The sequence below is a fragment of the Astyanax mexicanus genome, chromosome 6, assembly GCF_023375975.1.
Source record: "Astyanax mexicanus isolate ESR-SI-001 chromosome 6, AstMex3_surface, whole genome shotgun sequence".
NCBI classification, from domain to species: Eukaryota; Metazoa; Chordata; class Actinopteri; order Characiformes; family Acestrorhamphidae; genus Astyanax; species Astyanax mexicanus.
The window spans coordinates 1312083-1332559 of NC_064413.1; the positions used below are offsets into that span (position 1 = coordinate 1312083).

Genomic DNA, 20477 nt, shown 5'->3' on the forward strand with positions numbered 1-20477 from the left:
TATAAGGCGTATAATTTTATAATAAATACGGTATATCAGTGAATATCTTTGCTTTTCCATTATAATACACCTTCTGAACATTCTTCGGCAGGTATGATGACTCTTGGTCCGAGTGGAACAGGGAAAACCACCTGCATTCACACTCTACTGAAAGCTATGACGGACTGCGGCACTCCTCACAAAGAGCTGAGGATGAACCCCAAGGCCATCACAGCTTCCCAGATGTTCGGCACTCTGGACGTGGCCACAAACGACTGGACCGATGGAGTGTTCTCCACACTGTGGAGAAAAACTCTGAAAGCAAAGAAAGTAGGAAAATGATAATAGATATTTTTTGTCTTCAGTCCCTAAATTAAACATGAGAGGAACTAAATTGCTTATAATGAGCTAAATCAGGGGTCGGCAATAGGCTAAAACATCTGGCCTGTGAGGTTGTTTTGAACTATAATGAACAATAGTGGGAGAAAAATGAAAGAAAAGGCTTCTCTGGTGAGCTTTTGTTTATATTCCTCCCCCCTCTCTCTTTCTTTGTCGCACTCTGCATGACTTTAGTTTCCCGTTCTCGTTTTTTTCCGACCGTTCTTGTGCTCCCTATCTCCTTATAAGGGGGTTCTTTCCTGGTCGTGTCCCAATTCACTAGCCGGGGATAGTGTATTGGAGTGCAACCCTTACGACAAGGGTTATTTATTTTTTTGCTTTTTTATTTACCCTTTCTTCTTGGGTTTACCTGCTTTGAGATCAACTATTTTGCAAATGGGTTCAACTACCCTCTGGGCTGGAGAGCTACTAGTCTGAAGCTCCAACACTTCATTTTTCAAAACCAATTTTTTTTTGTGGCCACGTAATGGCTCGGAAAATATCTAGTTCGCGGCCAAACTTAGTTGAGGACCCCTGAACTAGATTACCTGATCAGTTCTGCTACTTTTAGTCGCACAGTTGTTTCCTGCACTAATATTTGAATGGTGTTTTTAGGGTGAATACACCTGGATTGTTCTGGATGGTCCAGTAGATGCAGTCTGGATTGAGAATCTGAACTCAGTGCTGGATGATAATAAGACTCTAACGCTGGCTAACGGAGATCGTATCCCGATGGCTCCGACCTGTAAAGTGGTGTTTGAGCCTCATAATATCGATAACGCCTCTCCGGCCACCGTGTCCCGTAACGGCATGGTGTTCATGAGCTCCTCTGTGCTGAACTGGAAGCCCATCCTGCAGGCCTGGCTGAAGAAGCTTCCAGCCTCTCAGGCGGAGCTGATTCTAAACTGCTTTAACCCCGTCTACCAGGTGAGTGTTATCTTAATGTGAGTTACGATGCTCATCGCTATCTTACACCCAACCAACAGTCCAGTCTATTTTCATTTCTTCCAACTGGGCAAATGAGGTGTGTTCAGGTACATTTCTGAAGTTTTGCTAGTTTTTTATGGTAACAGAAAACAGGCGTCAACAGCCAGATGTTCATTGCTATCTTGGCAAAGCAGGTGCATCGTGCGCACCGAACATTCATATACCCTTGCTCGTTACACACCACACACGTGTACACAACACGTAACAGTGCACAAACCCAACTTTTAAATCAGCATTAAACAGAAGGAACGAGTGTGAACCAGCAGCTCAGTTTCCTGCTATAAAAGAGTTTGTTGGACACGTCCAGGTAGCTGCACCGTTAAAATAGCAATCCACCAAAGTCAGAGCTCACCTGACTCTTAAAAGGAAAGGATGAGCAAGAGAAACGCTTATTGGTTTATTTCACGTTACACCCAAAAAAACACCCATGATTATTTAAGAGAATTAGTACATGCCTTTTGCACGTTTCAAGCCGCACAAGGTGTACTTTTCCTGACGTTATGATAGCAAAGACACACTGACACACCCTAAAATCAAGCTATACATATATATATATATAAAATACGAAGCTGAAACAGAGCTAGATCCTTGTAAATGTGTAAATCACTCAAATTACTCAATACTCAATGTTGTGTCTGTTTCCACAGGATCTGATAAACTTCATTTTTACTGCAGTTTCCCCCAAAATGCAGCTGCTGGAGTGCATGTACATCAAACAAACCATCGACCTTTTACAGGCAGGTCTAACAGCACAGCACAGCACAGCACCACTCCACATGTTCAGAGAGACTAAAACTAACAGAAAAAAACAACTTAAAGATCAATTCAAATGAGTAAAAAGGAATTTAGAGATGAATAACAGGTAGAATACCAAGAAAAACTATTAACTATTAAACAAAAACTCTAAAACTCTAAAGTAAAATAATCAAGTAAATGATTAAACAAGAGAAAACTGTTTTAAATAAAGTCCCAATTCATTATTTTTTATTTGCAACATTCTTAAGCATTAAAATTCAGTAATGTTTAAATTTAAGTAATGCTTAATAATGTCTTATCTAGAGTCAGTTATTAATAACTAGTTGAAATATTACTTAACCATTTAACAGTGTTTATTACAGATCTGAGTACTGTTTATTGTGACTGTTAATTAGAGTAAAGTGTTACCTGTTAATTATTGCAACAAAATCAATGTTTGTATTTTGTAATGTATAACATTTTCATACATAAATGTAACAAAAATTAAAGTGCATAATATTTAGTGCATGCATATAAATGGCATAAAACATATACATAAAAATACAATTGAAGCTTCACACTTTACAGAAAGCTAATACAAAATAGACAATTTCAAGTCATATTAAAAATGATAACTATATCATTTAAAATTTATAGTATGATATGATAATCCTAGTTCTTATATAATGCTTTGTATATACAGGACTAATAGAAGGTCTGAAAAATATTAGTTTTTAATACATTTTATTCCCGACTAAAATACATATAGTATACTGTGTATATATTTAGTAATATGTTAAAACATATAGTAAAATCTTGATTTTCTGCTTTACAGGGTCTGTTATCTGCAGGGGAGGAAAAGAGTCTGACGGAGAAGGTCATTGGTCGGTTGTTTGTGTTTGCTGTGATGTGGTCTGTTGGTGCTCTGCTGGAACTGGAGGATCGATCCAGGATGGAGATGTTCCTCAGAAATCACCCGGCCGCTCTGGACCTGCCCAACACTCAGCAAGACCAGACCATTTTTGAGTTTGTGGTCAACGAGGCTGGAGAATGGGACCCGTGGTCTGTGAAGGTAAAAGGATTTTATGTGCAGCTGTGCTGCTTGATTTAGGGCTGTGTATTAGTGTGTGTTTGCTATCGTAGCGGCGGGAAAAGTACATCTTGCATGGCTCAAAGCGTTTAAAAGGCATGTATTAATTCTCTTGTGGTTAATTTTGGGCGTAACATGAAATAAACCAATCAGCGTGTCTCTTGCCATCCCCTTTAATTAAGAGCCAGGTAAGCTCTGACTTTGGCACATTCGTGTCTTAACAGCTCAGTGCTTCTCCACTTCTCAGCAGACTAGCGGGGGTATACATCTGTCTGTCTGTTGTTGTGTGTCTAGGTTGTATTCAGTCAGTGGCGCACTTGCCTGTGTTTTCCGTTGCTAAGATAGCAGTACTCCAGAAATTTAGCTAAACACAGCTAATTCCGAGATCACCACGCCCATCAATGTAGATGCAGGGTGGATTTTTACTTTCTGGACCTGGTCTACTCACCTCTGTGTGTAAGTAACTATAGGTTTAAATAGGATCTCCGGTGGATTTGGTGTTTTACAGCAGAGACTCTAAGACTAGCTCAGTATAGGCTGAACTGCACTTAGCAGGTTGAGCATTATTACACATGTTATAAAGTAACATATGACATTGTAAAGTTACACTGTTATTAGTGTAAAAATATCTTTATTTTAAAACGTTTCTAACTGTTGTCCGTCTCGCTGCCTCCTGGTGTCGCATTGCTGTTAGCCAATCAGATGCGATCAGATGTTTTCTATTGTTTCTCCCCCAACTCACTCCTCCACAGGACTAAAGCAGTGTTATACCGGATCACCGGAGCATTATGAATTATTAATTATTTAAAATATTAATTGTTGTACTGTTATCTATGTTACATCAGGATTTTAAATGCTAAACTTTTGATTAATGTCATTCTAGGTCCCAGAGTATCACTATCCTAAAGACTCAGTTCCTGATTACTCCTCTATTCTGGTACCGAACGTGGATAACACCCGCACAGACTTCCTGCTGCAAACCATCATGAAGCAGGGAAAAGCAGTGCTGCTGATTGGTGAACAGGGAACCGGCAAGACTGTTATGATCAAGGTATGTATTTGTAATAAACTGTTAATAACTGTAAATAGTGTAATTTTTACCTGGAATACTCAATCACCTGCCTCAGAAGCCTGGAAATTACCAATTTACCAAAGCACATACACTACTGCTAGCGAGCGGTGCTGCAGCATGGAAGCTAGTAAGCAGAGATGCTTCAGTTACACTTTAGCTGATACACAGCTTAAAAAGCCTCAGCATGTCTCAAAAAAGCTCAGTGACCAAAGAAGGAATATAACAAGAGTAAATATTGGCAGTGAGTTCGAACGGTGGAGAAAACTTAGAGCTTAAAAAGACGACGAGACCGACCCAGAGCTGCTACTTTTCTCCTCAACAGGGAAGCTAATTGGCTATAGCTAATTTAGTCATTAAGTTAGTGGTGAGGATTGAAATTTGATTGCTTTAGCTATTTCACATGCTCGCTCTCATTTCCTACAGAATGTACCTTTAAAGACCCAATGACAACCATGAGACCCTGAAAACCGTATTTATTCCTTTAAATTCTTTCGACTGGACTATTGTAACGTCCTGTTCACCTGTTTTAAAATTTTAGTGTTGCATTATGAGGCTCCAGCATACAATTATGAGCTGTGCCATGAGTATATAAAATAAGCTAAAATGTAAAATGTCTATTTCCTGGTTCTCTGTAGGGCTACACCACCAAGTATGACCCAGAAACACACCTGAGCAAGAGCCTGAACTTCTCCTCCGCTACGCTCCCCAGCATGTTCCAGCAGACCATCGAAAGCTACATAGATAAACGCATGGGCAGCACGTACGGACCCCCAGCAGGGAAAAAGATGACCGTCTTCATCGATGATATCAACATGCCTGTAATCAACGAGTGGGGAGACCAGGTGAGAGTGATTATTTTTATAGAAATTTCTTCTATAAACTATAAACAACATTTCTCCCAAATTCCAAATAAAAATATTCTCATTTAGAGCATTTATTTACAGAAAATGAGAAATGACTGAAATAACAAAAAAAAAAAAGATGCAGAACTTTCAGACCTCAAATAATGCAAAGAAAACAAAAAGTTCATATTCATAAAGTTTTAAGAGTTCAGAAATAATCAATATTTGGTGGAATAATCCTGGTTGGTTTTTAATCACAGTTTTTTTTTTCATGCATCTTAGCATCATGTTCTCCTCCACCAGTCTTACACACTGCTTTTGGATAACTTTATGCTGCTTTACTCCTGGTGCAAAAATCAATTCAAGCAGTTCAGTTTGGTGGTTTGATGGTTTGTGATCATCCATCTTCCTCTTGATTATATTCCAGAGGTTTTTAATTTGGTAAAACACTTAAAATTTCTAAACCATTTTTAACGAATTCTCGTTTCTTCTTCTCCAGATTACGAATGAAATCGTTCGTCAGCTGATGGAGCAGGGGGGATTTTACAGTCTGGAGCGTCCGGGAGAGTTCGTCAGTGTGGTGGATCTACAGCTGGTAGCAGCGATGATTCACCCGGGAGGCGGCCGAAACGACATCCCTCAGCGCCTCAAACGCCAGTTCTGTGTGTTTAACTGCACTCTGCCCTCCAACTCCTCTATAGATAAGATCTTCCACACGCTGGCGTCGGGATATTTCTGCTCAGAGAGAGGATTCACTGAGAGCGTGAGCTCCCTCGCTAAAGCCCTCGTTCCCACCATCAGGAGAGTGTGGCAGACTGTTAAAGCCAAGGTACAACCCAGACACGGCTCAAGAGTTCGAGAGATAGCAGCCCTGTTATATGTTTAAATATAATAATAGTGTGCTTAAACTATATGCGTAATAATTAAAGTATACGTTTTCTCCTTGTACTCCAGTATTTCAGTATACTTAAAAATACGTTTACTTTATTTGCTAATGTGCTAATTTTATACTAATGATGTACTTATTAAATATATATATATACTATAATTATACTAAATGTTTCTATAGAAGCCTATAATTCTGCAGTAAAACTGTATTTCACTGACATTTGCTAGCAAAATATTAATTTTGTGTTGATCAACCTTTTTTTATGTATTAAAACTTTACTTCAAAAGTTTATTTTAGTTACTTTAATGTAGGTAAAATAACTTTAACAGTTGATAAGATATCTTGCTTTAGTTTTAAATGTTTTCTATGCTTAAAATGAAAAGAAAAAGGTTATTATCCCCAATAAACTTTTCTATTGTGGTTAGCTCAATTATATTTAAAATGTATATATTTTTACTAATTTTTGCACAATGTTCCCAGTATTAGTATTCTTAGTAGTCCAGAATTTTTATAGAATTTTATAGAATTTTTTTAAAAGCTTCTGAAACTGTCCAGAACTGTCCAGAGTTTTTAAAAAGCATCTGAAACAGGCCTAAATTTTTCTAGAGATTTTTTAGAGAATTTTATAGAATTAAAAAAAAAAGGTTCTAGAACTGTACAGAATTTTATAGAGTTTTTAAAAAGCATCTGGAATAGGCCTAGATTTTTATAGAATTTTTAAAAAGCTTCTGGAACTGTACAGAATTGTATAGAATTAACAGAAAACAGAAGTAAGAATTTTGAACAGGACATAATGAACTCTGAACCCCGTTACCGAGGACAGGAACTCGAGAGCAGGAAGAGGAATATATTTGGGGACTGGTTGGTGAAATTTAGGTTGTAGTTACTGCATATTTTACTATATATATATATATTTGTATATATATATGTGTTATTATTGATCTTTTTTAGATGCTGCCGTCTCCTGCGAAGTTCCACTATATCTTTAATTTGCGGGATTTGAGTAGGATATGGCAGGGGATGCTCACTGTAGGAGCCGAGGTGTGCAGAGATCCAGAGGTCCTGGTCTCGCTCTTCAGACATGAATGTACTCGAGTCATCGCTGATCGCTTTATTGATCAGAACGACAGAAACGTATTCGATGGAATTCTGGAAAAGGTGGGTATATTTCAATCAGCAAAACTGAGTAACTCTAGTTTGATCTAGAAAGGATGCTTACAATTACATTTACCTGAGAAAAGCGAAGCAGCCAATCGCGCACAGAGTACTCTCAACCAGAAACCACCGTCCACCTAGAGGGCAATTTAGAGTATCCAATTTACCTGATCTCCTCTGGAATATAATCAAGAGGAAGATGGATGATCACAAGCCATCAAACCACCAAACTGAACTGCTTGAATTTTTGCACCAGGAGTAAAGCAGCATAAAGTTATCCAAAAGCAGTGTGTAAGACTGGTGGAGGAGAACATGATGCCAAGATGCATGAAAACAAACTGTGATTAAAAAACAGAACCAGGGTTATTCCATCAAATATTGTTATATTTTTGAACTCTTAAAACTTATATATGAATATGAACTTGTTGTTTTCTTTGCATTATTTGAGGTCTGAAAGCTCTGCATCTTTTTTGTTATTTCAGTCATTTCTCTCATTTTCTGTAAATAAATGCTCTAAATGAGAATATTTTTATTTGGGATTTGGGAGAAATGTTGTCTGTAGTTTATAGAATAAAACAACAATGTTCATTTTACTCAAACATAAACCTATAAATAGCAAAAATTGAGAAACTAATTCTGTGTAGTCTGAATAACAGTAAAGTTTGCTGCTTTTTCACTCTTTTTCAGATCTCCACAGAGGAGCATGGCTCTGATCTGGTGAAAGGAGTTGCGTGGGAGGAGTATTTTGTGGATTTTCTGAGAGATGCTCCTGAGATAACGGGAGATGAACCTGAAGACACCGAAGTTGTGATTCCGAAGATCTACGAGCCGATTCCCTCGTTCTCAGCGCTGTCAGAGCGCCTAACCCTGTTTCTGCAGCAGTATAACGAGTCTGTGAGGGGCAGCGCCATGGACCTGGTCTTTTTTAAGGTCAGTTAGAACAAAGAGTTCCTACATTCTACACAATCATCTCACCCCATCTATCTGATATTCCTTATGTCTGTCACTTACCGTATTTTTCGCACTATAAGGCGCATCTATAATCCTTTGATTTTCCCAAAAATCGACAGTATGAATGTCATATGTATGAATTCTACCGGTCAGGTTGTCAGGAGCAGTAAAGCCACTTTGAATTACAGAGTATAAGGAAGTTAGCACTGCTATCCGCGGCTGGGTACTGCTAACCATAGCTAGGTAGCACTGCTAACCGTGGCTGGCTAGCTCTGCTAACCAGAGCAGGAAATCTCTGCTAACCAGGGCTGACTAGCACTGCTAACCGCAGGCATCCTTACTTAGTGTTGCTTAATGTGCCTTATAATCTGAAAAATACGGTAAATAAATACATTTTTCTCTGCCTGAACAGGACGCAATGATCCACCTGGTGAAGATTTCCCGGATCATCCGCACGCCGCAGGGTAACGCTCTGCTGGTGGGAGTGGGAGGATCTGGAAAGCAAAGTCTCACACGGTTAGCGTCGTTCATCGCTGGTTATCAGAGCTTCCAGATCGTTCTGACACGGTGAGAAATCTTCAGTAGCTGTTAAATAAATTCATTTAAACAGATTTTATGTTTTGTCTGTGTTCAGTGTAGTTCTGAACCATGTATTTACTTATGTTTATATCGTCACTGTCCAACTTTACAGGAAAGAGAAAAAAAACCTTTAAACTTTCAGTGGAGATCAATGTAAATAGAGTTTTGAAGAGTTTCTATTGGTCCGTGTGGTAAACTAAAAATGGACAAAAATGGAGATACTTGTTTTTCATTGGACAGCGACGGTATACACTGGTAGACAATAAAAAAAAACACACCATGTATAAAATTTAATGAAACTTTATTATATATGCAAATGTAATGTAATTGAAATATTACAAACAAAAATCCAATGAAGTTGGCATGTTGTGTAAAACAAACTCACTACAAACAGACATTGGGCCCTATTTTAGTGATCTATAGCACATCGTTCAATTACGGATTCCAAAGCTTGATTTAGGGCTTGTCGGTGTGTGTTTGGTGTCGTTGGGGCTCAAAGAAATACGCTTTTCGCTGCTCAAAATGCGCAAAAGTCATGTTCTAATTCTTGTAACTATTCATGGGTGTGTTTTACTTGCTTTTTTCCTTTAAGAGCCAGGTGAGCTCTGACTTTGGCACATTTGGGAACAGGGAACAGTAGTGTTATTTTATTCTTTATTCTGTTTATTGTTGAGTTTGTGTATGTGTGTCGCTCGGAGGAAAGCGCAGCGACTCGGTTCTGATACATCAGCTCACAGACGCAGCCTCGTGTAGATCCACATCACCCTAGGAGTGATGAGGGGAAAGAGAGAGCGCCATCTACTGTACTGTACCCACCCAGAGAGAGAGCAAGACCAATTGTGCTCTCTCGGGGCTCCGGCAGCTGATGGCAATTTTTGACTTTCATGCAAAATGTATTTTAGTATCACTTGTGTAACAAATAATAAACATGTTAAACATGTGAAAAATCCTCATCATGTCTTACAGTACCTACAACGCCACTAATCTGATGGAAGATTTAAAGACGCTGTACCGCATCGCAGGGCTGCAGGGAAAGGGCGTGACCTTCATCTTCGCAGACAACGACATTAAAGACGAGTCGTTTCTGGAGTACATGACCAACGTGGTGGCGTCCGGCGAGGTCTCCAACCTCTTCACCCGAGACGAGATCTCAGAAATCACCCAGGATCTGATTCCCACCATGAAGCAGCAGCATCCTCGCCTCCCGCCCACCATCGACAACCTGTACAGCTACTTCCTGTCCAGAGTGCGCAGTAACCTGCACGTGGTGCTGTGTTTCTCCCCGGTGGGAGAGAAGCTGGGCTCTCGCGCCGTGAAGTTCCCGGGCCTGATCTCCGGCTGCACCGTGGACTGGTTCCAGCGATGGCCGAAGGACGCCCTGGTCGCCGTGGCTCAGCACTTCCTGTCCGGCTATTCCCTGCAGTGCTCCGAGGAGGTGAAGCAGAGCGTGATCGGGACCATGGGGACGTTTCAGGATCTGGTGGCTCAGACCTGCACTGAGTACTTCCAGAGATTCAGACGACAGACTTACGTCACGCCCAAATCATACTTATCTTTCATTAAAGGATATCAGACCATTTATTCAGAGAAGATCGGCAACGTGAGAACGCTGGCAGAGCGCATGAACACAGGTAAGAATAAGCCAAAAAGCTATGTTTTAAAAAAAATTATTAAAAATATCGTCACTGATTTCCCAGTTAGACTCACTTCCGATACACAAGGTCCTGATTTGATTCAAAATCGATTCATTTAAGGAAATTTCAGTTACAATACAAATTGTAGTTTAAATATGAAATATATGTAATTATACAAGGAGCACTCAAACTTCCATTAATAAAATATTAGTGTTTATATGATATAGACTTATAGAAACACAACAGTTAAATTAGTTTTTTTTATATCTTTTAATGGAGCTTTAGTTCATTGGGACACCGTGCTTCACATCTCTATACAGGTTTGGAATGACTACTTTACTCTTTAAATGTTTACGCGGGTAAAACGTTATAACGTTATAATGAGCCATCGTTTTCAACAGCGCTGTGTGGACATATATACTGACATTTTAGGTAAAAATACATAAATAAATAACATGTTTCATAAATTTCTTATTTAGTTGCAAAGTTCAGATGTGATAATATAATTTCAAAAATTTTAAAAGAGAAACTTTATTAAATTCAGGTAAAAGTAAAAAGTAAAAATATGAACTTGTTGTTTTCTTTGCATTATTTGAGGTCTGAAAGTTCTGCATCTTTTTTGTTGTTTCAGTCATTTCTCATTTTCTGTAAATAAATGCTCTAAATGAGAATATTTTTATTTGTAATTTGGGAGAAATGTTGTCTGTAGTTTATAGAATAAAACAACAATGTTCATTTTACTCAAACATAAACCTATAAATAGCAAAATCAGAGAAACTGATTCAGAAAGTGCTCTCCTATTTTTTTCCAGAGCTGTATATAGCTCATATATCTACTGGCATCAGCTATATATTAAATGCACGCTTCAAATTATGCGTTGCACAACTTTTAATAAGTGCGTTTATATGTCATCCACAGGTCTTGACAGACTGAAGGAAGCAGAGCAGGCAGTGAATGAACTCTCTAAAGCTCTGGCAGTGAAGGAGAAGGAGCTGGAAGTGGCGTCTAAAAAAGCAGACGCAGTTCTTCAGGAGGTCGCGGTTAAAGCTCAGGCGGCTGAGAAGGTGAAGACACAAGTACAGAAAGTGAAAGATAAAGCCCAGGCCATCGTGGACGAGATCGAGGGGGACAAGAAAATAGCCGAGTCCAAACTGGAGGCGGCGAAACCGGCGCTAGCTGCTGCAGAGGCGGCGCTGCAGGTGAGTGGATCGATTTATTTAACCCAGATGAGCTCATGGTGAACTAATATGTGTGACATATATTGAATTTTGTATTAAAGTGGCAGTCTGTACTATTATTTAGTTTCTAAACTGAAAGCAGAAGCATTTCTAAGTGGAGAAGAATATGGATAAATTATAGTGATTAATGGTACCAGTGTTCTAAAACTCCCGTCCCTGCTAAGCCTGAAAATATATTAATTCTAAAAACTGGGGTTTCAAGACACTTTTTGCAGGAGTTTTTATAATTCTGGCCACGTCACGCGCCTTAGCGCACTTACGTCACAAGTAAAGCTTCTAAAAGAGGATCCGGCTTAGTTTTACTGAACGCGAGCGGCTGGTGGAGCATTGGGGACTTCAGAAGAGGAAACTCAGAGCTCAGTAAAGCCTTCTACAATATCTAATTCTTCCATATAGCAATGATTTAATGTAAAATAGCAATGCTTTTATTTTTCTATAATAGATTCATTCCCACAATGCAGAGTTTTGTACCTCAATATGTTGTATACATTTGCATACAAGATCATATAACTCAAGAGCTTTGCTAATTTGCTAAAAGTCACTTCATGCCATTGGATTCAAACTTTAAGAGCTTTTAGAACCAACATTCAGACCCTCCAGATTTTTTTAAAATCCAGATAATCCTTAAAACAAATATACAAAAGAGGATAAAATAATAAGCTTATATTATTTATTATATAATAAGCATTGTCCTAATTTTCTGAGATCACAGCTTCCTCACTATATCTTGAGATAGCATGAGAAGGCGTGGTTTTCTCTCGGGCTCCGGCAGCCGATGGCAAGCTGCATGACCGGGATTCGAACATTCAGCGATCTCCTAATCATAGATCATAGTGGCATTGCTTTAGAAGGCTGGACCACTCAAAGACCCTCATGAGCCAGTTTTTTTTTTAATAATATCTAAATTGAAATGTAAAGTCAATTAAATGTATTTCTCTAATAACGTGTAAATCCTCTGTTTTTAGACCATAAAGCCGGCAGATATCGCCACAGTGCGAAAGCTGGGAAAACCTCCACATCTGATCATGAGGATCATGGACGCTGTGCTGCTGCTGTTCCAGCGCCGGGTCGATTCCGTCACCATGGACCCTGAGAGACCCTGCCTGAGACCATCATGGGCCGAAGCCCTCAAACTCATGAACAACTCAGGCTTCCTCAGCATGCTGCTCAACTTCAACAAGGTCAGTCTGGGTCAGTCACAGAGAAATCATTCACACAGGGTTCAGGTGCACTGCAGAAGTTAAACAAAACATAAAAAATACATTAAACAATGTGGGAAACCTTATAAAAATACTCTTAACAGGTGTTGTGTGGGTGTAATCTAAAATAATCTTAAAGTAAGCTTAGTCTCAATAACATAAGTATTGACTAAAATGTGTAAAATTATCTTCCAATGCCTCCCAAAATCGTCTTAAACTTCAGCAAAGTTCAACATTTTAATTTCTGAAACTCTGAGAAAGCAGTACAGCTTCATAATATGATTATAACGTAATACAGAATAAGTTTTGTGAGATTAAAACATCTTAAATATGAATATACAGTGGCTTTCAATAGTATATAGAGTATATACTTAAACCCCTTTTCACATGTCCTCACTTTACAACCACAAACTTGGTTCAAATGTATTTTACTGAGATTTTAAGTGACAGACCAACATGGTCACTCTGGAGGAGCTGCAGAGATCCACAGCTCAGGTGGGAGAATCTGTCCTGACTTACCTGTAAATCCCATTGATCTTCTGTTTCATCTGTTTTCTCCTGTAACTAATCTAGGATACGATTAATGAGGAGATGGTGGAGCTCCTTTTGCCGTATCTCAGTATGGAGGATTATAATCTGGAGGCGGCGAAGAGAATCTGTGGCAATGTGGCCGGGCTCTGCTCCTGGACCGAGGCTATGGCTGACTTCTTTGGCATCAATAAGGAAGTTCTGCCTCTGAAGGTGAGAGTCTTTCACTGGTGTAAGTTTAATTTTTAACTAGTTTAATTGGTTTTATTAGTTGCGTGGAATTGAACATTGCTATCTCGTCCCTCAGGCTAACCTGAAGCTGCAGGAGGCTCGATTAGCGGTGGCTCAGGACGAGCTGGCTAAAGCTCAGGAGCAGCTGGACGCCAAACAGAAAGAACTGGATGAAGCTCAGGTTTGTTCAAGGTTTTCCATATTATATAAGGCATTTAAATAGATTAAGAGAAGTTAATATATCAGACACACTAAAACAGGAGATTTTTATTTTAATTATCAATGTATATATACCTGCCAATCAAGTATAACATTGTTTCTGCACCTATTATCCATTTTTTCACCTCCACTGATCATATAGGAGCACTTAGTAGTTGTATGATAATTTCAGACTGTAGTTCTGTATCTGTTTTTCTGTATATTTTATAATTTTTCTCCTTAATCTCACCCTGTTCTTCAATACTCAGAACTCACAGGAGAGAAAACCACCACAGAACAGCTATTATTATTATTATTAATATTTGGGTAAAAGGTGTGTTGGTGTGTCTTTGCTATCATAACGACTGGAAAAGTACAGCTTACGCAGCTTGAAATGTGCAAAAGGAATGTACTAATTCTCTTAATTAATCATGGTGTGGTTACTTTTAGATGTAACGTGAAATAAACCAATCAGAGTGTCTCTTTAAAAGCTCATCGTTCCCTTTAAGAGTCAGGTGAGATCTGACTTTAGTGGATTGCTATTGTAACGGTGCAGCTACCTGGACGTGTCCAACAAACTCTTCTCAGCAGAGGAAACTGAGCTGCTGGTTCACATCTCATATGGACATCTGACTGTTGACTGTTGTCAGGGTTTAAATCGGTCAGTGGTGCACCTGTGTTTTCCGCCACCAAGATAGCGATACTCCAGACATTTACCTGAACACACCTCACTTCCAATCAGTGTAGATTTATTCCTAAACTCTGTTGCTATTTTACAGATGCTAGTTTTTAAGGGTTGCAAGGTTTCCTCTACCACTAAATGTGTGTTGAGAAAGTGTTTTATATACTTGTATAAACAGGTGTGTTTGTGATGTGCTGTGCTCTACAGGAGCTTTATGATGGAGCAGTGAGTGAGAAGCAGTCTCTGTTGGAGGACGCTGAAGCATGCCGCAGAAAAATGTCCAACGCCATGGCTCTCATCGACGGACTCGGGGGAGAGAAGGTGGGCGTGACCGTGACCATTTACAGCAGGGAATAGTGGAGGTGGATTTACAGTACGGAAAATAGAGCTTTGAGATGGGTTGAGTGGGAAATGTTTGAGCTCAGTTAAATGGAAAAGTTTTGCAATGGGTTAAATTTAAATTTTTTGAGATGGGTTAAATAGGATTTTTTTTAGATAGGTTAAATTGAAACAATTTGAGATGAGTTAAATAAGAATTTTTTGAGATGAGTTATTTAGGAAATTCTTTTAATGGGTTAAATGGAAAAGTTTTGGGATAGGTTAAATAGAAGTTTTTGAAATGGGTTAAATTGGAATTATTTTCAATGGGTTAAGTGGAAAAGTTTTGCAAGGGGTTAAATTGGAAAATGTTGAGATGAGTTAAATAGGAAATTCTTTTAATGGGTTAAATGGAAAAGTTTTGAGATGAGTTATCTCTTATGCAATGAATTGCGAAAGTTTAGGAACCCCTGGATTAGACTACGTGAGATCAGAAACCATTGATTACTCACAATTAGATTTTTTTTGTATTAAACGTTTTGTGATTGTATGATTATAAAATGATTTTATACTATAGATTCGCTGGACAGAGAGCAGCACTGAGTTCCAGAGACAGATCAAGCATCTTCCAGGAGACGTGTTACTGGCTACAGGCTTCCTGTCCTACGCCGGTCCTTTTAACCAGGAGTACCGTAACCTTCTACTGCAGCAGTGGAAGAAAGAAATGAGCGGTAATCATATTCCGTACAGCCAGGTACTTTTAAAGCTATTGTTCTGAATTCATTCATCATGTGAGGAAAGAACACGATGCAGTGATGTTTTATAATAAAATTCTCTGCTTTTTCAGAGTTTTAATCTCATCACTATGCTGGTGGATAACGCGACTCTGGGTGAGTGGAACCTTCAGGGTCTTCCTAATGATGATCTGTCCATTCAGAACGGGATCATCGTCACGTCAGCGTCTCGCTACCCGCTTCTCATCGACCCGCAGGGCCAGGGAAAGACCTGGATAAAGAACCGCGAGGCTAATCATGACCTGCAGGTACATCTGTGACTTATTTTTTTATTTGTCTCCTAAAAAAGTCTTTATTTTAAAAAAATAGTTGACTGCATGTTCAAATCATTTATATTTATGACTAAAAAACTCACTCCAGTTACTGGAGCTCAGTCCTGTTACTGGCACTCATTCCTGTTACTGGCACTCAGTCCTGTTACTGGAGCTCAGTCCTGTTACTGGCACTCATTCCTGTTACTGGCACTCATTCCTGTTACTGGCACTCAGTCCTGTTACTAGCACTCAGTCCTGTTACTAGCACTCAGTCCTGTCACAGGCACTCATTCCTGTTACTGGAATTCAGTCCTGTAACTGTAACTCATTCCTGTTACTAGAACTCAGTCCTGTTACAGGCACTCATTTCTGTTACTGGAACTCATTCCTGTTACTGGAATTCAGTCCTGTTACTGGAACTCATTCCTGTTACTGGAATTCAGTCCTGTTACTGGAACTCATTCCTGTTACTGGAACTCATTCCTGTTACTGGAATTCAGTCCTGTTACTGGAACTCATTCCTGTTACTGGAACTCAGTTCTGTTACTGGAACTCATTCCTGTTACTGGAACTCAGTTCTGTTACTGGAACTCATTCCTGTTACTGGAACTCATTCCTGTTACTGGAATTCAGTCCTGTTACTGGAACTCATTCCTGTTACTGGAACTCAGTTCTGTTACTGGAACTCATTCCTGTTACTGGAACTCAGTTCTGTTACTGGAACTCATTCCTGTTACTGGAACTCATTCCTGTTACTGGAACTCATTCCTGTTACTGGAATTCAGTCCTGTTACTGGAACTCATTCCTGTTACTGGAATTCAGTCCTGTTACTGGAACTCATTCCTGTTACTGGAACTCATTCCTGTTACTGGAACTCATTCCTGTTACTGGAATTCAGTCCTGTTACTGGAACTCATTCCTGTTACTGGAACTCATTCCTGTTACTGGAACTCATTCCTGTTACTGGAACTCAGTTCTGTTACTGGCACTCATTCCTGTTACTGGCACTTATTTATTACTGTTACTTTTTATGTTTTGAGTAATATGACTGAAAGGAACAGGAATTAATTTTTAGAACAAAATTAGCAAAAACATGAAAAAGGGCTAAATTGTGGCTACGCTAATAGCATGAGGGTAAGTAACAAAAGCTATTTTTCAGTGTTTTAAGTAGTTTTTATTAATGTTTTTTAATGACATATTTTACTTTTGTAATCAGATCAATATACAATATTGAACTTAATAATAAAATGTATTTTGTATGTAAAAGGTATTTTGTGTGCGCCAAGTATGTCACATGAGCTGCTAACGTGTTTATAACCAAGCTGAAAAGCTGCGTGATAAAACGTATAACAGTGGATCCATTAAAATATTTTGTAAAAGTTAACTTTGTAAATTTCACATAAATAATATTTGCCTTTGTTTTAACAGGTTACTTCCTTAAACCACAAGTATTTCCGAGCTCATATCGAGGACTGCTTATCTCTGGGGAAGCCGCTCCTGATTGAAGATGTCGGGGAAGAGCTGGATCCTGTTCTGGATAATATTTTAGAGAAGAACTTCATCAGATCTGGATCCACATATAAAGTAAAACAACTGTTTATTTCATAGATTTCATAGATTTATTAAATTCCTTAAAATCACTCTTAAAGATACAGAATGTCAAAATAAAAGCACTCTACTAGGATTCTCAACTAGGATCTCCGTTACACATGCATTACACAATACTTTTTATTATTGTGTCTATTTTTTTAAAATAATTTATTGTTTCTGGTAACCTATTGTTTTATTTATAAATAATATTGCAGTCTGACACTTCTTTCTGGGTGCAAGTAATGTTTTTTAAAGATGAGTGTGTATTTACATAATAATATTTTTTTGTGATATTTTTTTTTTTTAACAAATGTATAGAATTTACAATTCGGCACAAAAAAAGAATTTTTTAACAAAAAAAAAAACACTTTAAATAAAAAAATAATCAGGTCAACTCTAGAAACCCATTGGAATTAATGTGTTAAAAACTTCAGCAATGTTAACTATTTAATATACACACTGGAAAAAAACAATCAAATATTTTGTCATATTTTTTGTTTGTTTCTTTGTTTGGGGCAGTAATAAAATAATTTTTTTTAAAGAACCCAGTTTTGTATCAAATGGAAATTGAAAGTAATACTAATGAACGGTATGTACCAGAAAGTTAAATAAAAAAATATTCCATTTATTAAAGAATTTTAAACAGTGCTAAAAATTATAGTAAGAATAGGTTTACTTAAAAAAAATCCACTAAAATCAATCCACATATATGAAGTGATAAGTGATTTACAGGTGAGAACTAAAAAGTCATACTACTGAAAGAAATGATGATTAATCATGTTGATTAGGTTGAAAAAATATAAGTTTAATAAAATATAGAGACTCAAATGTGTTTAATCAAACAGTGGAGCGAAGTTTAAAGGGTTAATATACGTTTCAGGGGGAAAAATGATGAATTAACAGCTGACAGATAATAATCTTAATATTTAGAATATATTATAAAATAACAGATAATTTCCTTATTGTTCTAGAATTATGAGGATGTCTTTGTTGATGTATTTTAATGCAGGATAATATTTTTTATTTATTGTAGGTTAAAGTGGGGGATAAGGAGGTGGATGTAATGAAGGAATTCACTCTCTACATAACCACTAAAATGGCCAACCCAGCCTACAGTCCTGAGGTCAGTGCAAAAACGGCCATCGTGGATTTTACCGTCACAGTTAAAGGTCTGGAGGATCAGCTGCTCGGCCGCGTCATCCTCACAGAGAAACAGGTGGGAACAAATTATTAATATTACTTTTAATTTTATGAATCACTCATTTCATTGTTTTTTATTCATTTTAAAATGTCTAGTTTTGCTCTCGAGTATGACCAGTATAGTGATCCAGTATAACACTGCTTTAGTCCGGTGGAGGAGTGAGGGGGATTTCCACTCTTGCTCATGAATATTTATACATGCAATCATCTGATCGCATCTGATTGGCTAACAGCACTGTGACGTAACGTTTTAAAATAAAGACATTTTAACACTAATAACAGTCTTTACAATGTCATATGTTACTTTATAACATGTGTAATAATGCCCTGCTAAGCGCAGTTCAGCCTATACTGACCTAGTCTTAGAGTCTCTGTAAAACACCAAATCCACCGGAGATCCTATTTAAACCTGTAGTTACACACAGAGGTGGGTATTCCAGATCCAGAAAGTACAAATCTTTTTACTTTAACTAGTGTAAATACAGCTGTTCTAAACATCTAAACACCTCCCTATCTCACTTCTACTTTGCTGGTGGTGTTTTTCCTTCATAGACTAATTCTAACCATTTGTTTCTTCGCTCTGAATTACTGGGTAAAGCATATAAACACTGATGTGTTATTCGCACAAATAACACAGGAGCTCCACAGACTGATTAAAACCCTGACAACTGTCAATCTTCAGAGTCTTTTCCTATAGGTGACACACTGCAGAGCACAAACAGCTGTATTTTGTTCAGGATACATATGTTTAGAAATGTATACATCTATAAGACGAGATCCAGATGAAATAAAGCGTGTTGTTCCTCCTGTAAGGAACTGGAGTCGGAGAGAGTGAAGATGTTAGCGGAGGTCACGTCCAACAAGCGTAAGATGCAGGAGCTGGAGGATAACCTGCTCTACAGACTCACCAGCACTCAGGGATCACTGGTGGAGGATGAGAGTCTGATCGAGGTGCTCAGAGTCACTAAAAGCACAGCAGAAGAGGTGAGTCTGAGTCCTCCATGTCCACATTTTACCTATTAAAAAAAATAAAAAAACTGCTTAAGAACATAACAGGTGGGCATGTTGATAGTCATAATAATATGTTTCAAGCCAGAGCTAATGAAGAGTATACTTTGCTTATGTAAAAATGATCTAATTATGATTAATTTCAATACCTCACCTTGATTAAATAAGAATTACACTGATAGAAAAGCTCTGTTATCTAAAAAACAAAATCTAGACACATGCTAACAATATAATATTCAATAGTGAAAATATGAATATGTGAGATTACAAATATGATTAGTAAATTAAAATGTAAAGAACAAAATTGATCGTTTAAAAGAACTAAATAAAACTTATTTTAAAGTTCAGTGTGTTTTATGGTATATTTTTATTTTGCCTGAATTTTAACTGAAATTTCCCTTTTTACAGATTGTTTCTGCAGTATGAAGCATTTTTGTAATGAAAAGAGGAGGAAATTATGAAAATATATATAATAAGAAAGACATTAACTGTACTTTAATGGAAGAATTTAGTTAAGGACTGAAGAAATGTTCTGTTGATGTTATGGAAAATGTACTGTATAATCCAGTTTTTGGCATATACAAAAATATGAAATATACATTTTTATCTTGATATATATATATATATATATATATATATATATATATATATATATATATATATATATCTGTATAAATGTATAATAAAAATACTTTTTGTAGTGATAAGGGGATTTATTTTATTGTTTATCTTGAATTACATTTCAAAAATATGAAATATATTACGAAAATATGAAATATACTTTTTTATCTTGATGTTATAGATAGATATTTGTATAAACGTATAACAAAAATACTTTTTGTAGTGAAAAAAGGGATTTATTTTAGTGTTTAACTTGAATGACATTTTAAAAAATATGAAATATACTTTTTTATATTGATGTTATAGATAGATATTTGTATAAAC

General features: G+C 37.5%; 2 protein-coding genes across 2 annotated transcripts in view; one reads left to right on the top strand and one right to left on the bottom strand.

Moving 5' to 3' along the window:
- The window catches only part of LOC103032795 (uncharacterized), a 249132-nt gene that overhangs the window by 138963 nt on the left and 89692 nt on the right, over positions 1-20477 (bottom strand). The window lies entirely within an intron of this gene.
- The window catches only part of dnah5l (dynein, axonemal, heavy chain 5 like), a 70738-nt gene that overhangs the window by 38474 nt on the left and 11787 nt on the right, over positions 1-20477 (top strand). The window contains exons 47-67 of the mRNA XM_049479960.1: positions 92-309; positions 973-1284; positions 1992-2081; positions 2915-3151; positions 4053-4220; positions 4877-5083; positions 5583-5912; positions 6924-7130; positions 7815-8057; positions 8491-8645; positions 9624-10288; positions 11210-11490; positions 12495-12710; positions 13302-13469; positions 13564-13668; positions 14575-14688; positions 15263-15439; positions 15533-15727; positions 17163-17318; positions 18358-18540; positions 19338-19508. Coding sequence (XP_049335917.1) covers positions 92-309; positions 973-1284; positions 1992-2081; positions 2915-3151; positions 4053-4220; positions 4877-5083; positions 5583-5912; positions 6924-7130; positions 7815-8057; positions 8491-8645; positions 9624-10288; positions 11210-11490; positions 12495-12710; positions 13302-13469; positions 13564-13668; positions 14575-14688; positions 15263-15439; positions 15533-15727; positions 17163-17318; positions 18358-18540; positions 19338-19508 — 4598 coding nt within the window. The remainder of the gene's footprint in view (positions 1-91; positions 310-972; positions 1285-1991; positions 2082-2914; positions 3152-4052; positions 4221-4876; positions 5084-5582; positions 5913-6923; positions 7131-7814; positions 8058-8490; positions 8646-9623; positions 10289-11209; positions 11491-12494; positions 12711-13301; positions 13470-13563; positions 13669-14574; positions 14689-15262; positions 15440-15532; positions 15728-17162; positions 17319-18357; positions 18541-19337; positions 19509-20477) is intronic.